This window comes from Ostrinia nubilalis, chromosome 21, assembly GCF_963855985.1.
Source record: "Ostrinia nubilalis chromosome 21, ilOstNubi1.1, whole genome shotgun sequence".
NCBI lineage: Eukaryota > Metazoa > Arthropoda > Insecta > Lepidoptera > Crambidae > Ostrinia > Ostrinia nubilalis.
The window spans coordinates 3,747,667-3,771,718 of record NC_087108.1 but is presented as its reverse complement, the minus strand read 5'-3'; the positions used below and the strand labels follow the sequence as shown (position 1 = coordinate 3,771,718).

The following is a 24,052-nucleotide window of genomic DNA, read 5'->3' as shown; positions in this document are numbered from 1 at the left end:
AAATTGCACAAATTTTAAACCTGAAGCATCCATGCTATAAGTAATGAAAAATGACAAAAAATTATATAAAAATGTTAAAAAAGACTATAATGATGATGATAAATAAATAAAAATACTATATTTTGTTCAAATTATATGTTTTATTTTATGTGGTAGAATTTAAGTAGAATTTTAAATAGGTCTTGGTAGATTTTGGTAGATTTGAGCATCGTTTTTGGTAGATTATCTGATGAAAAAGTGGTCACACTGGGCGAAATTTTTTGTATGGAAATAAACGCGCGCTGCTACTCCTGGTTGGTTAATAACTCTATGCTCCAAGTACTACAGCACTGGTCCAAACAAAATTGTATTAATTTTAGTTACCGACAATTTATTTTTCATTAAAAAACTACCATTATTTATTATACCTGGCGACACTGATTTCAAATGTCACTGTCATCGTCCTAACCAAAGACAAAAGTCGCAAAACAAACGTGCTGTAAAAAGCCAAAAAAGACTCGAAAGCGCATTTAAATTAGCGTAAAAAGTATTTATAAATGAAAAATGGCGGTGCGGCCTCAGAACATGCACGACGGCGGTATCGTGGAGCGTCGCCTGCGACCGATTTACGGTAAAACCCTCGCAAAGACCGAGTGCTATTTTCTGAACAACCTCCCGTGGAGTGCGAATTTTTTGCGGGTGAAATTAATCGATTTATGGGTATTACAGATTGGCTAGATAATGGGAACAATAAGAAAGCTCTTCAGGAAGCGGAGAAGGTTCTTAAAAAGACCCCTACTCTGCAGTCGGCTCGAGCGCTCAAGGCCCTAGCACTTTTTAGGTTAGGCAAGGCTCAGCAAGCTCACGCTCTTCTGGACGAACTGGCAGCCGAAAAGCTGAGCGATGATACTACCTTGCAGGCCATGACGATATCCTACCGGGAATCTCAGCAGCGTAAGTTATTTTAATAAAGAATAAATGGTCCTATTAGAATTGGCAGTTAAATGGACTTGGTAACACAAAACCCTTGTGTTATATAACTCTAAGTATATATAAATAAATAACATTGTCTATATTGAACACTTAACTATCCAAAAACCATTAAAACTTGAGCATAATTGAACTCAAAATACTATCTAAAAATACTTGAAATCACTGCACTAAAACTGCAACTACAAATAATTTGTTCTGAAGCATTTCTTGTATACTTCACCACCTAAAATTAAAATATTCATATAAAAGAGAAAACTTTAGTGTAATTTAAGTACAAACTTAATAACAAGCTATGTTTTCTAAAGTGCACAAAGTTTGTGCACTGTACGAGGCAGCTGTGAAGATAGATCCTAACAGTGAGGAGCTGCACTCCCATCTGTTCATGTCCTACGTCCGTGTGGGAGACTACCGAGCGCAGCAAAGAGCGGCCATGGCGCTTTATAAGTTTGCACCGAAGAATCCGTACTACTTCTGGGCTGTTATGAGTATTGTTCTGCAGGTGACACTTATTTTTTATTTTACTGCTTGATTATCGATAAAAAGACTGGATTTTTAAATATAATATGGAAGACATTGCCTTATTGTTAATTCTACATGCATGTATAATGTACAGTTTTTCAACTTTTCAAAACATTAATTGATTCTGTTAAAAAGTATACATATTCCTGTAAAGGTTTACAATTTGTACTGTGTAGTAGCACTTTTAAAAACTGCCATTATTTTGACTCTATTAATCAATCCATAAATTAATTTAGATTGTAAAAAAAATACTTAATACAGGCCAAAACCTCAGAAGACTCAACAAAAAGGGGCATACTTCTCTCTCTAGCACAGAGGATGGTCGACAACTTCATCACTGAAAACAAAATGGAGGCTGAGCAGGAAGCGCGCCTTTACATCATGATCCTGGAGCTTCAGGAAAAATGGGAGGACATCTTGAAATTCATTGAAAGTCCTTTGTATAGCCAGTTAGTGCCTGGGTCGATATCTCAAGCGTGTATACCTTATTTAAAAAAACTAGGTCACTGGAAGCGATTAAACATACTCTGCAAAGAACTGTTATTCGACAATCAAGATAGATGGGACTACTATCTTCCGTATTTCGATTCTGTGTTCGAACTGATGAAGGAGAGTGATTCTAACATTGAGAGTACAGCGGACGATACTGCGGAGAAATGTCACGAGTTTATCTGTCAATTAGTGGAGAGTATGACTTCGGGGAGGACGTTGAGAGGGCCATATTTGGCGAGGTTAGAGCTTTGGAAGCGTTTGGCCGTAGATGGAGACCCAACGGCTTTGTTGGGGAGTGGAGTAGCATTGTGTGAGCAGTATTTGAGAGTCTTTGCCAATAAACCGTGTGCGGTGCCAGACTTGAGGCCGTATTTGGCAATGTTGCCGCAGAAAGAGAGAGAAGATAGAGCCAGAGAGTTCTTGACTTGCCTGGGCTTTGACGAGAATAGTGAACCTGAAAACGTAAGTAAATATTGGGATTTTGAACATTTCATAAATGAGCAACAGCATTAACACACTAACTAAACACTGTGTAATCTCCTGTAATTGTAATAGTCAGGTGTGCTGTTAATTGTACACAATGGTTTTAGGAGAGGAAATGACAAATAATTAGTTAATTTAATATTAAATTAAATCCTTGACCGTTATTTGAAGCTTACTTGTTTGAGATAGGCCCCTTCCTGTTTTCCGCTTTTATGTCCCTTTCTTTCTATCTTATATCTTGTATCTCTCTCGCACACCTACCACTTCCGGTAACCAGGCAGGCGAGCCGACAAGTTTGGTCGGCGGCGATCGCTCGTCATTGGCGTCTTGTTTTCCGCCGCGAAAGGTTGTCTAGACACAAGTGCTACAACTTTGCAATTAAATTATTAAAATAGAAGCTTCAGTGCACATCTTCCTCATGTAAGTACTGAACATTTTATAAATAGTGATAATAACGGTTTTTCCGTTCGATATAGTGAAATTTTCTTTTTGTAAACCATCAGTGGGTTACTTAAAATTTTTAATTTTATTTTGTCCCTGCGTAATCATAAAATAACGGTATAGATTATTTTGTTAATAATTTAGATTTTTCGTGTTTTACTTCCTACCTCCAAATTACTTACAATTCGTTAGCGAATTTTTCTTTGGAATTTCTTTCGTTTTCGTTATAGAATGAGTGATTCAAACGTTCAAACGAACAATATGACGAGTGAAACACGATCATCTGCGCATAAACCTAAGCGTGCCACGTCGCGTCATCGGAACCGAAAACGAAATAGGTCGTCTAGCAGCAGCTCGTCGACTTCGTCATCCAGCTCGAGCACCTCCAGTAGCTCCTCGCGCCATCGTTCGCCTCGCCGACGACGGCGACATCGTTCTAAAAAAGCAAAAGGGGACTCTCGAACTGAGATGCTTTTAGGGAATCTCGCGCAACGAGTTGACGATCTGTGTCAGCAACTCGCTTACAAGGATCATGATGAGCCTGTTCAACCGACGCGTAGCCAAAATAGCATAGACGAAGACGTATTTGACGATAGCGTTAGTGGAATGTTATACGAAACCGAAGAACTTGTATCCGAATCTCACGACCCCCAGCCTTTTGATTTTAATATGGGGACTAAATTAAAGGAGCCCACAACTCCTAAAGCACCGGAGGCTTTAGTTAAATCACTCCAAAATGTTCAACATTTCGATAAAAAAGAGTGGTGTGAGGTACGTTACTCAGATGTGCAAAAACTGTATAATCATACCCCAGGTTTCATAGACCTTGAGGTTAATGAAGAAGTCCGTGCTTTTGATCAATTGAAACACTTGGCATATGCAGACAAGGCTTATTCTGCTCTTACTTTTTGCGTTTTTAAACAAAAAGAAGCTTTGACGTCCAGTTTGACCGAACTTTTGTCTTGGGCTAGTAGTGAAAGTAATCTCAATGTGGAAGGCTTGCGCAGTAAAATTAGCGATCTTTTTTGTAATGGCGAATACTTTAAGGTATCTTCAGATCTGCTTCAACTTATTTGCGGCCACAGGGCCGAGGTGATTCAAATGCGTCGTGATGGCATTATCAATTTTGTGCGTGATCCATTAACTAAATCTGCGCTGCGTAAAGTACCGCCTTCTAATCAGCATCTCTTCAGTTCAGAAATCTTTACTGCAGCTCTTGAAAAAGCTGGTGGGGTTAAGAAAGCCTTTATGAATCTGCATAAACCAAACAAGAATGCCTCTGTTTCGCAAACAGGGACTAGTAAGCCCTCTAGTCACCCCCCGCAGGGGTCGACTCAAAATCGTGGACCCTCGCAGGGTACCAATCATGCTTGTTGCGCATCGCAACACCAGCATTATAACCAACCCTCGCAGGGTTACTGTTATGACCGGCCCTCGCAGGGCAACTATTACGACCGCCCTTCGCAAGGAGCGGGTTACACTCAGGCAGACCGACGCACGGTGCCCAACCAAAGAGGTTCCTTTCGACCATCGCGAGGAAACTTTAATAGAAACCAGGCTTCCAATAGAGGTAACCGAAAGCGAGCCGGAGCCCCAGCGGACTCTAACTCGGCTAACAAAAATCGTAAGTATTGACTCGGGGATTTTCAGGGCGGGTCGCTTGGCGTATTACCACGACCAGTGGAGGAAATGGGGAGCCCCTCCTTTCCTTTTACGCATAATAAAAGGGTATCGCATACCTTTTTTCCGAAAGCCCCCCCTGATAATGCCACACTTGAAAGGACCTCATCAAACAATGGTTTCTGCGGATATGACCACGGCCATATCACAAATGAAAAAGCAAGGGGTTTTAGAAACTGCCCAAAGTTCTCCCAGCTTTCTATCCACAATGTTCCTAGTGCCAAAAAGCGATGGGTCGAACCGCCCTATATTCAACTTAAAAGCTCTAAACAAGTTCATAATAACAGAACATTTCAATCTGGTAAATGTTTTTCGTGTGCCGGACTTCCTTCAGAAAAGCGATTGGCTGTGCAAAGTGGATCTTTCGCATGCGTATTTTCATCTTCCAGTATCAGAAGGCCACAGATGCTTCCTACGACTAGTATACAAAGGGGAACTACTGCAGATGACTTGCCTCCCTTTTGGTCTGAGCACAGCACCAAAAGTTTTCGCTTCCCTGACCAATTGGGTAGCCCAAACGCTGAGGACGCAAGGGTTACGCATAATAGTCTACCTAGACGACTTTTTGGTGGTTCATCAAGACAAAAATACTTTGCAACTACATGTCAATCTGCTGTTGAGCCATCTGCGCAGCCTAGGGTGGCAGATAAACATGGAAAAGTCTCTTCTCACACCACAGAAAAGCCTTACCTTTCTGGGAATCATCTGGGACCCTTGGTTAAACCAAAAAACGCTCCCTGGAGAAAAAATTGCACACATCAACAGAAAAATTATGCTGATGTTGAGGAACCACCAAACCAATCTAAAAGACCTACAGAGCTTAATAGGGCTATTGAACTTCGCAAGTTTCGTAGTTCCAAACGGCAGACTGCACCACCGTGCTCTACTCACGTTTCTAAATACCCAATTGGACAGTTCAGAGTCAGAAGTTCTAAACCTACCATTGAATGCGATAGAGGATCTGAAATGGTGGCTCAGCGGCTGCCGCCAATCGTCGAAGATCCACCCATCACCGCCCATACACTTTGTAACCACGGATGCGTCCGACGTGGCCTGGGGAGCGCAAGTGGATGGGACGTCAATCTCGGGAACGTGGACCGAACAAGAAAAATATCTCCACTGCAACGTAAAAGAGATGCTTGCGATACTAAAGACACTGGAACAACACGCAAAGTTTCTGAGCCGATCAACAACCTTATTCCAGTGCGACAACCAAACAGTGGTGTCATACCTAAAAAATCAAGGAGGAACTCGATCTCAATTCCTATTGAACGCTACGTACGAAGTGTATCATTATCTAGAGTCGAATCATATCAACCCGATAGTACATCACATACCAGGCTTATACAACGGTCACGCCGACCACTTATCTCGACACAAAGCTCCACCAGAATGGCATCTGATAGTGCAAGGCACAGAAACAATATTTCGGAAATTCGGGACACCATTGATAGATTTATTCGCCTCGAGACAAGCGCACGTAGTAGACAATTACGTGACCCTAGATCTTTACGACACAAAGGCACTGTTCCACGACGCCTTCTCTCAAATTTGGACTTACTCCCTAGGGTGGGTATTTCCCCCACCATACCTAATACCGAAAGTGCTCAATCACCTCAATTCAGCAACGGGAACCTATCTTCTAGTAGTGCCACGATGGCACAAGGTATTCTGGCGTGCAGACCTCAAGTCGCGAGCGTTAGCAGCCCCATACACGATCTTCAACCTGGAACAGAAACTAATAGACACAGCGACGGGGCTACCACCCCCAAACGTACAACAAATGACCTTGGAAATATGGAAGTGTGGGGGTGGTCAAAGAGTTTAACAAATTGGAAAACTGAACAACTCAAATTGCTACAGTCTTCTTGGCGTCCATCTACACGAAGAACATATCAAGCAGCCTGGAATCGGTGGCTTGAATGGACAAAAGATAATGATGAGGATTATCTAAACCCTTCTGGACCAACACTTGCTAGGTTCTTAGCAGACTTACATATAGTGAATAAATTAGCGTACAACACTATTTTATTACACAAGTCTGTCGTTGCAACATTATGTAATGCAGAAACCTCAGGGGATTTAAGTTCACATGTCCTGGTTAAACACATCCTGAAATCGATTAGTCTAAATAAACCAGTCCCCCGAAAACCGTCCGTCTGGAATATTGACAAATTGGTGTCTTATTTATCATCCATAAATATTGATGAAAATAGTTTATTTGCCTCTTCAAGACACACTGCTGCCCTTCTTTTGCTATGTTCGGGGCGACGTGTCCATGATTTGACCTTACTGGCTGTGGATTCCAGTCATCTAATAGACAACGCTGAGAGTTTGATATTATGGCCAATATTCGGCTCCAAGACCGACAGTACCAATCACAGACAGTCGGGCTGGAAACTGTTGGATAATTCGGAGAATAAGAACCTCAGTCCAGTATATTGGGTTCGAAAGACTGTAACATTACTTGAAGACAGGCGTAAAATAGCAAAATCGACAAATTTGTTTATGACCGTCAAAGGTCAACCTAAGGCTGCCTCTCGCACAATTATTGCAGGATGGATAAAGACTTTGCTAAAAGAGGCAGGCATATCCGCTACTCCTGGTAGTTTTCGGTCAGCAGTAGCGTCAAAGAATTGGGTAGACAATTTACCCGTCGACGAGATTTTGTCCAGAGGAAATTGGCGTTCTGGCAATACTTTTGAACGTTTTTACAGGCGAGAAGTAATGCCTATTGCTATGAGCAGCAACATAACTAGAATGTTTAATCCTGTTGATTAATAGAAATTGTTACTTGCGTTATGATTATTATATTCTCTTAAAATGTCACTTAATTTTCATAAAATAATGACAAGTTTTATGTTATAGTTATGAATGGATGGAAATAAAACATATTTTTTCTTTTATATCTCTCTATGAATTTTATTCAGTTACCTTTTTATTTTATAAAAGTTCATACCTAATTTTCTTTGAGGTCCTAACGGTCTATTACACACCTACCATACTCATAGTTACATAATAAGATCACATTGGCGTCCACTTCCACCAGGCGATAACAAACACGTCTCAAACAAGTAAGCTTCAAATAACGGTCAAGGATTTAATAGGAGCGTTTTACCTGAAATAAAACGCTTATTAAATACTTACCTTATTTGAAGCTTACATTTAATCTTCTGCCTGGTGTTTTTCGACTCAATGACGAGCGATCGCCGCCGACCAAACTTGTCGGCTCGCCTGCCTGGTTACCGGAAGTGGTAGGTGTGCGAGAGAGATACAAGATATAAGATAGAAAGAAAGGGACATAAAAGCGGAAAACAGGAAGGGGCCTATCTCAAACAAGTAAGCTTCAAATAAGGTAAGTATTTAATAAGCGTTTTATTTCAGGTAAAACGCTCCTATTGGCTAAAAAGCTGCATTACGTTTTTAACGTGGTCTTTACTTTATAAGTCTTCAAAATTAGTATCTTTGCTATCAATAGTCACTGAGTTTCTTGTGCTGCTTCTTCTCAGCACTGGTCCATTTACTGTCGCAAAGTAGTGGGAGGGTTAAGCGCTCCTGCACACGACGCCGCCAGCGCGTCGCCGCCACCGCGCCGTCAAAACATAATTTCGCCAGCGGCGCGGCCGCGGGCTTCACTCGGCGCGTATAAACAGTGCAAAGGCGCGGGGGCGGCGCGGCGGCGGCGTCGTGTGCAGGAGCGCTAATACTGGGACGTGTAACCTACTTGCTATTTGCAAAAATAAAATGAGTTTAAATACATAGTGTTTTTAGATAAATTTCCTTTCATTATCAGACGGATGACATCCAACGCCACATATCGTGCATGGCCGCGTGGCGGATCGCCGCCGCCCCGCTTTCCGCTACCGAGTGTCTGGACTTGGCCCACACGCTCAGGGGACATTACCTACGCTGTCTGAGCAAGGGTCTCGTCACAGCTACTATCACGGAGTTCTGTGCAGCGGATGGATATGGGATACTGGCTGCACATCACTATTTTTATGCTGGTAAGACTTAAGTGACTGTATTGTAAAGTTATGTTTTTTTACTAATGGGTGAAGGTACTTTTGAAAGCCAACGGAAAAATAGCAAAAATATTATATTACATTGTCCATAGAAAGTTTGCATGAAAGTAATATTTTTGTTTACCAATTAATAAAATGTTTCTGTTATCCAGATGTTTTGTAGAATTGTATTCAAGCTCATACCTTTTACTAGTTTATTATTTACGTTTTCACCTCAATAGTTACGAAGGTCACAAAGCTGAAACAATTATGTCACAGCTTAAACTCATTATTTATTCAACTCGGTATCATTGCTAACCTCATGAATAGTCAAAACCTAAGTTTAACGAATCCCGTAAATATTACTGTTTTATGTATTTCTAAGAACTAAACCTTGCTACAGAATTTCAAAGATTAAACTAAAAATAATAGTGTTTACAGGGACAACAAGGAAAGGCTTGAAAAACCTTTTAGTATTATTCTGTGCTCGTTGACATCACCATCCCGCATGACGAAAACCTCGTGAAGGCCGAGAAGGAAAAACAAAGCAAATACCTTGACTTGGCCCACGAGGTGACCGCCATGTGGGATGTTGACTCGACGATCATTGTCCCGATAGTTGTCTCGGCAAACGGGCTAATAGCGAAGAGCTTCGACCAACATCTAAAGAAGCTCTCGCTAGATGGTTGGCTCAAGGGTCAGATTCAAAAGGCGAAAACAAAGAGCACGGCACGCATTGTCCGGAGGTTCCTCAGCCTGTGACCCTGACCACCGGTAGCTTGGGCCCTGCTCCGCTGCTAGCGGGTTAACTGTTTTTAAGATTTTTGTTTTTATAATGTATTTTTATTTATTGATAATTACATTGTAAAAAGAAAAAAATAAAAATAAGAAAGAAAAATGAATAAAGAAATAATAATAATTTATTTATTTCAAATAATCACATTAGACTTTAGAGAGTTTATAGAACGCATAGTAGTGTAGTAAGTAAATAATTAAATAATATTTTCCACAGCGATGCAGCAGCAGAGTTCTGCGCCCGTGATCGAAGCACTAGGCTTGCTGGAGCTAGTCCTGCACCACTCTCCTGCCAATTTCCACGCCAAGCTGGTCATGATCAAGCTGTATCATTTGCTAGGTAAGCATACAGACATATACGAGGGGTGTTCAAAAAGTAATGAGAATGGGATATTTCTAGCCCTGAAAAAAATTGGGCAGGTAGCTTAATTCTTCACTAGAAACTGGTGAAAAATTCATTTAAGTTCACCATTGCGTTTAAGAATTACGTTCATCTGAACGCGACCAGGTGGATTACAGATACAATATTTGGTGTAGTTAGTTCAGCCGCCAGTGCCTACACGTGACGTATGTATATGCCTACAGTCTACAGTGCTTACACTTGCGTACAGTGCCTACATATGACGTACATCACGCGACTACTGTCGTCAGGGACTACACGTAACGTGTGTACCCACCTACATAATCAAAACGTGACGTAGATCACGTTAGTATGCGGCCTACAGTGCCTACACATGACGTACGTCACATGAATACCGCCGCCAGTGCCTACACGTGTCACGTAAGTCATGTAAGAATGCCTCCTACAAAGCCTTTGTGACATGAATTAAATCGAATTACATAAGTACACCGCCTACAGTGCCTACACATGATATAACTTTCCGTCAACAAGAAACCGATGAAACTGTCCTTTAGAACGAAAACGGGTGATATAACCTCGCTGATGTTATGAGACTGTCTTCAAATTATGTTAATTATTTTGCAGGCAACGCGTTGGCAGCGGACAGCATATACCAGCGGCTGGAGACCAAGCACATTCAACTAGTGTCTCTTGGCTGGCTGCACGCTGCACGCCTCGCGCCCGGCGCCGCCTGCGCTCGCGCGTTACAGCTGTTAGCTGATGCGCGCGCCTTCCACGCACACCACCAGAAAGACGTGAGTACTTTGTGAAGAACACTACTGTACTTTATGCAGGAAATCGCTGTACTACACAAAGGGCGTTAACGTTACCAGAGCACTCCACTTTCAAGTACGCTACCAGAACTGTCCAGTATTGTTTTCAAGACGCGAGAGCTCGGTGTGACTGTACTACAAAGAGGACCATCAATTACCACCATCTACAGTAGCTGGAAACTAAGTACATCCGGCAGCACAAAGTGATTTCATTCTAAATGACCTGGGCTGGGCCTAAAATTATTTGAAACACAACTTAGACAGTTTGACGACGATATTGTTAACGTAGCTTCAAATTGTTGCTAACCAGACCTTACATCATCTATTCTCACCTCTTTCCCACTGCTGCAACTTCTATTAATCCTTCAAGGCCCGCGAATCTAGACACAATAGATAATTGTTATGACATTAATGAATGCCGTCTGGGACTCAAGCGGTTAAGCGTAAAACTTTATATCACCTTCCATTTCATTTCAGAGCGTAGAGCACCTAACGTACGCGTACAAATACGGCACATTCGAGAAGCTGGTAGAGCTTCGAGCGTGGGGCGCGCGTCTAGAGCAGTGCGCCTGGAGCGCCTGCGCCGCAAGATTACGGGCTCTATTGGCTTTAGTAGCCGGCCCACCGGCGCCCTTGCACGCGCCCTGCCGTCTGCCGCCGCGCGCCACGTGAGTACCTCCAGCGCATAGCATAGCATGCGTCGCCTCGAGCAGTGCGCCGCAAGATTACGGGCTCTATTGGCTTTAGTAGCCGGCCCACCGGCGCCCTTGCACGCGCCCTGCCGCCTGCCGCCGCGCGCCACGTGAGTACCTCCAGCGCATAGCATAGCATGCGTCGCCTCGAGCAGTGCGCCGCGCACAGCGGGCTCTATTGGCTTTAGTAGCCGGCCCACCGGCGCCCTTGCACGCTCCCTGCCGTCTGCCGCCGCGAGCCACGTAAGTACCTCCAGCGCATAGCATAGCATGCGTCGCCTCGAGCAGTGCGCCGCGCACAGCGGGCTCTATTGGCTTTAGTAGCCGGCCCACCAGCGCCCTTGCACTCTCCCTGCCGTCTGCCGCCGCGCGCCACGTGAGTACCTCCAGCGCATAGCATAGCATGCGTCGCCTCGAGCAGTGCGCCGCGCACAGCGGGCTCTATTGGCTTTAGTAGCCGGCCCACCAGCGCCCTTGCACTCTCCCTGCCGTCTGCCGCCGCGCGCCACGTGAGTACCTCCAGCGCATAGCATAGCATGCGTCGCCTCGAGCAGTGCGCCGCGCACAGCGGGCTCTATTGGCGCTAGTAGCCGGCCCACCGGCGCCCTTGCACGCTCCCTGCCGTCTGCCGCCGCGAGCCACGTAAGTACCTCCAGCGCATAGCATAGCATGCGTCGCCTCGAGCAGTGCGCCGCGCACAGCGGGCTCTATTGGCTTTAGTAGCCGGCCCACCGGCGCCCTTGCACGCTCCCTGCCGTCTGCCGCCGCGCGCCACGTGAGTACCTCCAGCGCATAGCATAGCATGCGTCGCCTCGAGCAGTGCGCCGCGCACAGCGGGCTCTATTGGCGCTAGTAGCCGGCCCACCGGCGCCCTTGCACGCTCCCTGCCGTCTGCCGCCGCGCGCCACGTGAGTACCTCCAGCGCATAGCATAGCATGCGTGCCTCGAGCAGTGCGCCGCGCACAGCGGGCTCTATTGGCTTTAGTAGCCGGCCCAGCAGCGCCCCTGCACGCGCCCTGCCGCCTGCCGCCGCGCGCCACGTGAGTACCTCCAGCGCATAGCATAGCATGCGTCGCCTCTAGTGCCTACAGGTGACGTGATTGCGCTGTCTAATAAGCCTTCACGTGACGTGCGTTATTATAGCATCTGCCTACAATGCCTACACATGACGTATTAGATAACGAAAATAATTGCCATACAGTGCCTACACAGCAAGGTCACGTGAGTACGCTGTCTAATATGCCTACACGTAACTTTCGTCATGAGAGCACTCGCCTACAGTGCCAACACATGACGTACATAAATTATGTGAGTACGCCATCTACAGTGCCTGCACATGACATGCGTCACGTAATACTTACACATGACGTTACTCAAGTGAGTATCACAGAATAATAATAAGTACTACGTACAGAATGTTTACTTCGCGAAGGTATTTAAAAAAATGTATGCTCAATGTCATTAATAATATGGTGTCATTTAGCTTGTCTCAAGAGTCAAGCACCATTTTGTTGACAAACGTCAGTAATCGGCACTGCGCCGAAGCCATAGGGCTGACTTCGGTAAAATGATGTGTGACGTGAGGTGCCAAACTGCGGAGAATGGCGGAGGAAATACATGATTAAGCATGAATTATCATGAATAATATTAACCACTTATTTACCTCTCAGTGTCTTCAGGCAACTTAATTAGGCAGTTAAATACTGCACAGTATTTAGTACACCATTTTCTTTATTTTTTTCCATCATACACAAGAATACGCGTGCGTGAGTCAATGTTCGCTCGTATGTGAGGCCTTGTCGAATAGTAATCCTGTAGGGCGCCATCGTGCTTGTTTTGTTTTCGATGTAAACTCGCGGAGATGAACAGGCCTGTGAGTACCCACGATAGTGCCTACACATGACGTACGCGACCTGAGAACCCGAATATTTTGTTTCGAATTATTGTTACGACAAGCTATATTTTGAACAAGTAACAAGACATAAAAAAAATAATCCGGACTTATTATTTCCAGAGACAACCGAGATCTCAACGTAATAGTCAATTACGAACCGCCAGAGGCTCAAGATCCGGACTTAAAAGAGCGCACCTTCGACCAAGACTTAGCCTACCTTCGCCTACAAGACGCCCTTATCTCCTCCTTAGCTCTGTGCATAGAATTAGCTGAAGGTGGACCCTTGGAAGAAAGGACACCACAGTATGAAGAGCTCAAGACCTGTGTGGAGGCATTTAGTAAGGCGATGGAGAAATGCAGAGAGAAGTACGCAGTTAGCGAAAAGATTAGCATATCCGCGCCTTTCCCTTCTAGAATTATTGGTGAGTTGAAAAAACATCCATGATACTTACTATAGACATTTTGTAACTCAATACCGGCTCTATTAAATGTTAGATTTGTAATTGCCCCGAACAGCAAAGGAACTATTAAATTTTGGAAATTAAAAGAAAAACTAATAACAAGGCATGAGTTATTGCGTCACATTTCTGCCAAGGACACGAGTTATGTCGTCATCAACTCAATTAACTGACTATTTTACTAAAATCTAATTTAACAGCAGCAGAAGTAGTGTTTTGGAAATTGGAATTATTGGTATCAACTGCCCGTTCGAATTTAACCAGGCTCTGTGGGGCTACTCCGAAAAACGTAATACGAAGTTCGTATATTTCCATTCCTCTCACACAAAGCGAGGTGCCAGCATGAGTAACAGTGACAAATATATCCGAAACTACGTAAACGGCGTTTTGGAGTAGCCCTGCTAGCCATAGAGCCCACATCAATTTAAACCTTATGCTGTGAAGATATGGTTGAAAACCAATGACTTTTTAGCCTGGTTAAGGGTTTAAAATTGCTTTAATGAGGGCTATCGTTTTTATACTTAACAGTTGGCACCCCTGGCGATTGACAGGACCTTACTCTACAGTGGCGCCATCTTGATGAGCGCAAATGCGATAGTCTTCCTACCACTTTCGCGCTCACCAGTCGGCGCCACTGTCTTCGCTACTAGCAAGTGACAGGACCTTACTCTACAGTGGCGCTAACTGGTGAGCGCTAAAACGATAGCCCTCATTCCCACTCTTGTTCCAGCTTTCGTCACGTCGCCAGTGCCATACCGGGAGTTGTACTCCGACACGGTGTCTATGGTCGGTGAGCTGGTTGTGGGCCACACGAGCGAGTCGCACGCCCTCTGCGCGCGAGTTGTGGAACTGTTGGCCAAAGTGCCCGCGACACTAGCGCCGCCGCCGGAAGCCGCTGATCAAACTTGGGGCCTGCGGGATAGGCTAGAAGCACTATCCAACTATTTGGAGGTAAATATACTTTTTTGTCCATGAAGAAGCTCTTTGCCTACATATCTTCTGATGGAAAATGATGAAGGTGGAAGCTGGGAGCGATTTCACCCGGAAGCCTCACTCACAGAGGAACTTGCTTTCCTTCCTTCAAAAGTGATGATCAGGTCGAAGGTAAGAAGCAAAAATCCTCAACCACAGAGAAACTGGCTTTCCTACCTCCAACTACCGGAACAGAACAATGCTATTAACATCGTTCTTATGGCGACACACTTAGGTAAGATAGTGGTAGCTAGACTTGATACTGGGAATCGAACCCGAGATTTCTGGAACTAAAGTACGGTCGCCGAGCACGTAGAATTTCGTCCAATGACCCCAAACTACCCATCCTTATCGCTCACGCATAATTATATTGCTGTCGCGACTGTGCGACGGGCGGCCGCAGTGTGTGAGCGCGACAGCAATATAATTACGCGCGAGCGATAAGGACGAAATTCTACGTGCTCGGCGACCGGACTTTAGAGCAGGTGGTGGTCTTAACACTAGACAGCCGATACATCACACTATACTCCGACACAGTGTCTATGGTCGGCGAGCTGGTTGTTGGCCACAAGAGCGAGTCGCACGCCCTCTGCGCGCGAGTTGTGGAACTGTTGGCCAAAGTGCCCGCGGCACTAGCGCCGCCGCCGGAAGCCACCGATCCTACGTGGGCGCTGCGGGACCGGCTGGAAGCGCTGTCTAACTATTTGGAGGTAAATATACCTTTTTTACCCACGAGAAGAGCTCTTGATCTCTCATCATCATCATCATCATCATTTCAGCCATAGGACGTCCACTGCTGAACATAGGCCTCCCCCAATGCTTTCCATGTTGATCGATTGGTAGCGGCCTGCGTCCAGCGCTTCCCTGCTACCTTTACGATGTCGTCGGTCCACCTTGTAGGTGGACGTCCCACGCTGCGTTTTTCTTGATCTCTATCTCACTTCAATCACTCGATGGAAAGTGATGATCAGGCCGTAAGTAAAAGCGAGCTTCACCCAGAAGCCTCAGTCTCAGAGGAACTGGCTTTCCTACCTTCTACAATGCTGTTAACGTCGTTCTTATGGCGACACACTTAGGTAAGATAGTGGTAGCTAGACTTGACACTGGGAATCGAACCCGGGATCTCTGGAACTAAAGTACGGTCCCCGAGCATGTAGAATTTCGTCCAATGACCCCAAGCTACCCATCCTTATCGCTCGCGCGATATTATAATACTGTCGCACTCACATATTGCGGCCGACCGTCACACAGTCGCGACAGCAATAAGGATGGGTAACTTGGGGTCATTGGATGAAATTCTACGTGCTCGACGACCGGACTTTAGAGCAGGTGGTGGTCTTACCACTAGACACAGGCGATACATCATACTATACTCCGACACGGTGTGTATGGTCGGCGAGCTAACCTAACCTAACCAACCAAACCCAGCATAAATGTTGCCCCCACTGGGAATTGAACCCGGAACCTTTGGATCTGAAGCAAGGTCTTCTGTCTTACCACTAGAACACAGAGGCATTCTCTATCTATACTATGTGTCTATATTCGGCGAGCTGGTTGTTGGCCACACGAGCGAGTCGCACGCCCTCTGCGCGCGAGTTGTGGAACTGTTGGCCAAAGTGCCCGCGGCACTAGCGCCGCCGCCGGAAGCCGCTGATCAAACTTGGGGCCTGCGGGACCGGCTGGAAGCGCTGTCTAATTATTTGGAGGTAAATATACTTTTTTACCCACGAGAGGAGCTCTTGATCTTTATCTCGCTTCAATCACTCGATGGAAAGTGATGATCAGGCCGTAAGTAAAAGCGAGTTTCACCCAGAAGCCTCAGTCTCAGAGGAACTGGCTTTCCTACCTTCTACAATGCTGTTAACGTCGTTCTTATGGCGACAGACTTAGGTAAGATAGTGGTAGCTAGACTTGACACTGGGAATCAAACCTGGGATCTCTAAAGTACGGTCGCGGTGCACGTAGAATTTCGTCCAATGACCCTGTAGCGGGCATTAGCGAGATTACTCATACGTATTCCTAATATATAAAAAGCGTTATACAAAACTGTTTGAAATCTTATGTGACAAGTCAGTGTCTAATAAATCATCATCTAAAGTGTACGTTTCTTTTATCTTATGGACCCTCATACACGCACAAATAGAGTAGACACCAAAGTGGTGACCCCGACCAACATGAATTCGCAAACAGGACCATCAACCAGCACTGCCACCTCCAGCGGAGTTACCGAATTGGCATCAGTAACAGTCTCGTCGAGAATACCGGAATTTTGGTGCGACCAGCCGCGTCTGTGGTTTATACAATGTGAAGCCATATTGGGACCACAAAAGTTGAGTGATGAGGCAAGATTCAACCTCGTCGTAGCCAAGCTCGGGAAAGAGGTTATCCAGCAAGTCAGTGATATATTATTGAAACCACCAGATACCAAAAAGTTCGACGCATTGAAAGAGCGTTTATTGAAGGCTTATGAAGAATCAGAGTTAAGACAGTTTCAAAAACTTTTGAGTGGTATGGAGTTAGGTGATCAGAAGCCTTTACAGCTTCTGCGCCGAATGAAAGATTTGGCCCGTGAAAAGATTCCTGACGAAACTCTTCGCATCATGTGGCAAGGACATTTGCCTTCTTCCGTCCGTGCCGTGCTAGCAGTGAGTGAGACTCAAGACCTGGAGAACCTGGCAGCAGTTGCGGATAAAATTATGGAAACATCAAGACCTTTACAAGTGGCAGAAGTGAACTCAACACCTCTCAGTGACAGTTCGTTCATTTTGGCCGAAATAGCTAAATTGAGCTTAAAAATCAGAGACATGGAGAGAAGTCAAAATCAATATAAAAGGTTTAACAATAATCGCTCGAGATCACGTTCGACGTCTCGTGCCCGTAACATGAGCCGCCGTACGCCGGACAGTCCAGGCTGGCTATGTTACTATCATCATAAATTTAGACACAGAGCAATTAAATGTGTGGAACCGTGTGCGTGGAAAAAACCTGAACAAAAGGAAAACTAAACGTGGTGCAGTCGGAGGCGGCGATTTGCACCATCAATCCTGTTCACCGCCTGACCTTATTGGACAATAACAGTGGACTTAAATTTTTAGTGGACACAGGTGCAAATATATCTGTTTTACCAGTGACTCAAAAACAACGTTATTTTGGACAAAGTGATAGTTATAAACTGTATGCAGCGAATGGTTCAGAAATAAAAACGTTTGGTGTTAAAACTCTCGATTTAGACTTTAAACTTCGACGACCATACCGTTGGACATTTGTGATAGCCGATGTCAAGCAACCAATCCTCGGTGCTGACTTTTTGAGTAATCATAAGTTGTTAGTGGACGTGAACAAACAAAAACTTATAGACTCTGTTACCAACCTCTGTTCTATCGCCTCAGTGACATTAAGTGATAACTTTTCAATACGAACAATAGACTGCAATAGTGAATATAGTGATTTGTTATTGGAATATCCGAACATTACCAAACCTATGTGCTTCAAGGATGCGCCACGTCATTCTGTCGTACATCATATTGAGACAACGGGATCGCCTGTCTTCGCGCGACCGAGACCTTTGCCACCTGACAAATATAGAAAAGTAAAAGAGGAATTTCAACGTATGCAAGAAATGGGTATTTGTCGTCCTTCAAAAAGCTGTTGGGCGAGCCCTCTTCATATAGTGAATAAAAAGAACGGTGAAATCAGACCCTGTGGCGACTATCGTCAACTCAACGCGATAACGAAACCCGATCGCTACCCAATACCACGCATCCAAGATTGTACTTATTTGTTAAACGGAAAAACCATTTTCTCACGGATTGATCTACAACGAGCTTACCATAATTTGAAAATTGCTGACAGTGATATCGAAAAAACTGCAATCACAACACCTTTTGGATTATATGAATTTACGAGAATGAGCTTTGGTTTGAGAAATGCCGCTCAAACTTTCCAAAGATTCCTAAATGATGAAGTTTTACAAGGACTACCCAATATTTTTATATATTTAGATGACGTAATAATTGCATCGTCATCAAAATTTGATCATAAACAACACCTTAGACAAGTGTTTGAACGACTCGACAAATATGGTATTACAATAAACCTGGCAAAGTGCGACTTCGGCAAAACGGAACTAGACTTCTTGGGATACCGTGTGACGAAAGATGGTTTGCAGCCGTTACCTGAAAAGGTCAAGGTCATCTCAGAATTTCCTAGGCCAAAGACAGTAGAAGAATTACGTCGTTACCTGGGAATGATTAATTTCTACAAAAATCACCTGCCAAATTCATCGGAAATACATGCAAAATTAAATGACTACCTACATAATTCAAAGAAAAAAGACAAAACTATTATTTCGTGGACCGAAGAAAGTATCGAAGCCTTTGAAAAAAGTAAACAAAATCTTTTGGAAGCTGTCACGCTAGCATTTCCATCGCCGGACGCCCCTATATCATTGATGACAGATTGCTCAAATACTTGTGCCGGAGCTGTATTGCAACAAAAAGATGGCAATACTTGGAAACCTTTAGGTTTCTTTTCTAAGAAGCTTAGCAATACACAACAACTCTATAGTACCTACGACAGGGAATTACTTGCAATGTACATGGCGATACAACACTTTAGACATCTTATAGAGGGCAGACCCTTAACGATTTATACTGATCATAAACCGATAGTATATTCGTTAATGAAAAACACAGTTGGAAAAAACGACACGCCGAGACGAATACGACACCTCGATTTTATTATGCAATTTTGTACATCAATTCAACACATCAGTGGCATTGATAACATTGTAGCCGATACATTATCTCGAATCGCATCTATTGACATGCCTTCACCCATCGATTACCAAAAATTAGCCCGAGAACAAAGTAACGATGCTGAATTAAAAAACCTGATGCAATCAAAGACATTACACTTTAAACAAATATCTATTCCAAATTGCATCATCCCGATTTACTGCGAAGTTTCTAGAGAAGCGGCCCGACCATATTTGACACAAGCGTTTCGCGTATCAGCTTTCAAAGCCATACACGAAATAAGCCATCCAAGCATACGTACAACACGCAAGATGATCACCGATCGATTTTTCTGGAAAGGAATGAACAAAGACATCTCGATTTGGACTAAGTCATGCCTCGAATGTCAGAAGTCCAAAGTTCAAAGACATACTGTATCACCACTAGGAAAATTCCAAAATAGTGACAGATTTGAACATCTACACATGGACATTGTGGGTCCACTATCTTACTGCAATGGTTATCGATACCTAGTAACTATGATAGACAGAGCCACGGGTTGGCCAGAGGCTTATCCTGTTAAGGATATTACCGCTGAGACAGTTGCCGATATTATTTACTCAGGATGGATTGCACGTTTTGGATGTCCCTTGCGTTTAACGACAGACCAAGGTCGACAATTTGAGTCTACATTATTCAACCAACTGTCGAAAAGAATGGGCATTTTGAAATTAAGAACAACCGCGTACCACCCTCAAGCGAACGGTATGGTGAAACGCTGGCATCGCTCTTTGAAAGCAGCACTTATGTGTAGAGGAAACACAGAGCACTGGGTATCAGAGTTACCATCAGCATTGCTAGGGTTACGAGCAAGCATAAGACAAGATACTCAGATAAGCGCAGCCGAGATGGTATACGGAGAAACCATTAGACTACCGGGAGATTTCTTCCAGCCGAATACGCGAGAAATTTCCAATAGCCCTGATTTTTTAAAGGAGTTACGAAACAAGATAGTTAACTTGTCATCTGTGCCTAAACGAAATGTTAAACAAGGAAAAATGTTTGTACATCCAGAGTTACATGAGTGCAACTACGTATTTGTCCGATGTGATTCAGTGACTAAACCCTTAACGCAACCTTACACAGGTCCGTATAAGGTTATTTGCAAGACTGATAAATATTTTAAAATATTGCAAGGAGAGTCAGAGAAAATAATTAGTATAGATCGATTAAAACCTGCATTTATGCTAGAGATTGATGAACAAGCGAACGCGACAAATAAGGTCGTGCTACCCGATGATCCCGTTGCGACAAATAAGGCAACGACGAATGTAAACAATGAGCCCAAAGTCACAAGATCGGGACGAAAAGTCAAACCTGTTGTGCGCTTCGCCCCGTAATCACGAATCACTTTTGCTAATTGATTTTATCTACAATGGGAAAAAGTCAAAGTAAAGTTGCTGACGAAAAAATCATAATTGCCCAAACCGGAGCCGGAAATAGTGCCGCCGCTGCCGCCACTACACAAATGGATAGAGAGAGAATGGAATTTTACCTGATATTTATTACCATTTTCATCATCATAATTATCGCATATTTCTATTGGAAGAGAGTGAAAAGAAACTATGGAAGATACGTAAGGAGAGAACTTCAAGAACTTCCTGTGCTAGCAGTACGCAGAGGAGAGTCAGGCTTCATCAGCCACTCCCCTCACGCCCAGCACACACAACAAGTGATAGTGTAAAGTGAAAAAGTGAAAGTGCAAAGTTCCAAAAGTGCGCAAATTTAAAAAAAAGTCATTTGTGTAATCGTATAATTGTGTAATCGTATTTTGTGTATCTACTCGTTTATGTATACTCATGTATGTAGGTACCTATTATTAACTATTACCTACTTATTTCAAAAAGTGTTATCTTTTAATTAAAGCAATTGAATAGGTATTGTATTTTTAACCATCTATGTAACCATGTATGTTACAATGTTTAACCATGTATTTTATTTTTAAGAAAGGGGGATGTATTGTAGCGGGCATTAGCGAGATTACTCATACGTATTCCTAATATATAAAAAGCGTTATACAAAACTGTTTGAAATCTTATGTGACAAGTCAGTGTCTAATAAATCATCATCTAAAGTGTACGTTTCTTTTATCTTATGGACCCTCATACACGCACAAATAGAGTAGACACCAAAACCCCAAGCTACCCATCCTTATCGCTCGCGCGATATTATAATACTGTCGCGCTCACATATTGCGGCCGACCGTCACACAGTCGCGACAGCAATAAGGATGGGTAACTTGAGGTCATTGGACGAAATTCTACGTGCTCGGCGATCGGACTTTAGAGCAGGTGGTGGTCTTACCACTAGACGCATAGGCGATACATCATACTATACTCCGACACGGTGTGTATGGTCGGCGAGCTGGCTGCGGGCCGCACGAGCGAGTCGCACGCCCTCTGCGCGCGAGTTGTGGAACTGTTGGCCAAAGTGCCCGCGGCACTAGCGCCGCCGCCGGAAGCCGCCGACCCTACGTGGGTGCTGCGGGACAGGCTAGAAGCATTATCCAACTATTTGGAGGTAAAGATACACTAGGAAGCTCTTGGCCTGTATCTCCCTTGATAGAAAGTAATGATCAGGCTGAAGGTGGAAGCGAGCTTCACTCTGAATCCTCAACCGAAGAGGAACTGGATATCCTACTTCAGACTGCCAGAACCAACTAGGCTGTTAACAATGTTATGGTGATAAACGTAGGTAAAATGGTGGATGGTAGCTAGCTAAGTGGGTTAGGGTTTGTGATGATCAGGCTGAAGGTGGAAGCGAACTGACAATCCTACCTCTAACTGCCGGAACTCAATAATGCTGTTAACATTGTTATTATGGCGACAGACTTGGGTAAGATGGTAGTAAATTTTGTCTCCACTGGGAATCGCACCCGGGATCTCTGGAACTAAAGTACGGTCGCCGAGCACCAAGCTACCCATCCTTATCGCTCGCGCGCGCGTAATTATATCGCTGTCGCGCTCACGTACTCACTTCGGCCGCCCTTCGCACAGTCGCGACAGCAATATAATTTTGCGCGAGCAATAAGGAAGAGTAACTTGGGGTCGTTGGACGATTCTACGTGCTCGGCGACCGGACTTTAGAGCAGATGGTGGTCTTACCACTAGACACATAGGATAGGTGATACATCATACTATACTCCGACACGGTGTGTATGGTCGGCGAGCTGGCTGCGGGCCGCACGAGCGAGTCGCACGCCCTCTGCGCGCGAGTTGTGGAACTGTTGGCCAAAGTGCCCGCGGCACTAGCGCCGCCGCCGGAAGCCGCTGACCCTACGTGGGCGCTGCGGGACCGGCTGGAAGCGCTGGCTAATTATTTCGAGGTAAATATACTTTTTTTATTCATGAGAGGAGCTTTTGATCTCTATCTCGCTTCAATCATTCGTTGGAAAGTGATGATCAGGCCGTAAGTAAAAGCGAGCTTCACCCAGAAGCCTCAGTCTCAGAGGAACTGGCTTTCCTACCTTCTACAATGCTGTTAACGTCGTTCTTATGGCGACACACTTAGGTAAGATAGTGGTAGCTAGACTTGACACTGGGAATCGAACCCGGGATCTCTGGAACTAAAGTACGGTCGCCGAGCACCAAGCTACCCATCCTTATCGCTCGCTCGCGCGTAATTATATCGCTGTCGCGCTCACGTCTCATGTCTATTTGGAGGTAAATATTTTAATGCGAAGACCTCATAAAGGTAGCAGGAAGGCGCTGGATGCAGGCCGCTACCAATCTGTTATTATGGAAATCATTGGGGGAGAATTATGATGGTGGTGATGATGACAACGAGAAAGCTCTTGGCTCTCCTGATGGAACATTATGATCAGGCGGAGCTTCAACCGGAATCCTCAACCACAGAGGAACTAGTTATACTACCTCCAACTGCTGGAATATAACAATCCTGTTAACATTGCAATTAAGGCGCCAGATTTAGGTAAGATGGTGATGAATTTTGCCCCCACTGGAGGGAAATTCGATATGATGAAGATTCTTAGAGGGGTTTTTATGCGGAAAAATCGTAAATGTAACTTCTTGCGCCTGTGCTTATCTTAAATGCCCGATAATTTAACCGTTTCTAGTCTGCATGTTCTCAACTGTATTTTCTCTTTTCATTTCAGTTCATAGGAATCGCTACGTTCCTCCTAGGCGTGTGTAACGAATGCATGGCCCCGGCCAACACTAAGAAGTCCAAGAAAAAAACCAATAAATCACCAGACGAGATCAAAACCGCACAACTCCTCAACAAACTCAACGAAGCAGTGCAAGAATCCATCACCTTCCTCGAGGAATCCTTCGAGAAACTCCCCGAATACAACTATCAGAGCACACTAGAAGAACAATTCTCCAAACTGAACATTAGCAAATACCAAAGTCCGGTCGAGAACAAACTCAAAAACGGCAGGCAAGACATGATAAATGATGTGAGGAATATACTGAAAAAGAAGTCGAAATACTTGAAGAGTTTAATCCAATAGTGGCCTTCGGTGGTGCGTGTATTTTAGTGCAGAACACAAACATATCCTGTAAATAATGCGTGTAGTTTTCTTTTTAGAATTGGCGGTGGGGGTTGGATGAGGCCTTGAGTAGAAAATCTAAAATAGGGATGTTTTCTGGGTAAAAAAAGCATGAGTTTGAACTTATCAAAAAATACTCGACACGTATTGTTCACTTTTGCAAACTAATGAAAA

General features: G+C 44.2%; 1 protein-coding gene across 1 annotated transcript; it reads left to right on the top strand.

Moving 5' to 3' along the window:
• Positions 1-543: 543 nt before the first annotated feature.
• On the top strand, positions 544-23,975 carry LOC135082440 (phagocyte signaling-impaired protein). Its single transcript, XM_063977235.1, has 11 exons — positions 544-610; positions 709-933; positions 1,278-1,471; positions 1,753-2,445; positions 8,381-8,591; positions 9,601-9,723; positions 10,369-10,538; positions 11,034-11,224; positions 13,263-13,564; positions 14,331-14,551; positions 23,483-23,975. The coding sequence occupies exons 1-11, from the start codon at positions 544-546 to the stop codon at positions 23,837-23,839; spliced, it is 2,754 nt and encodes a 917-aa protein (XP_063833305.1). The 3' UTR covers positions 23,840-23,975.
• Positions 23,976-24,052: the final 77 nt, after the last annotated feature.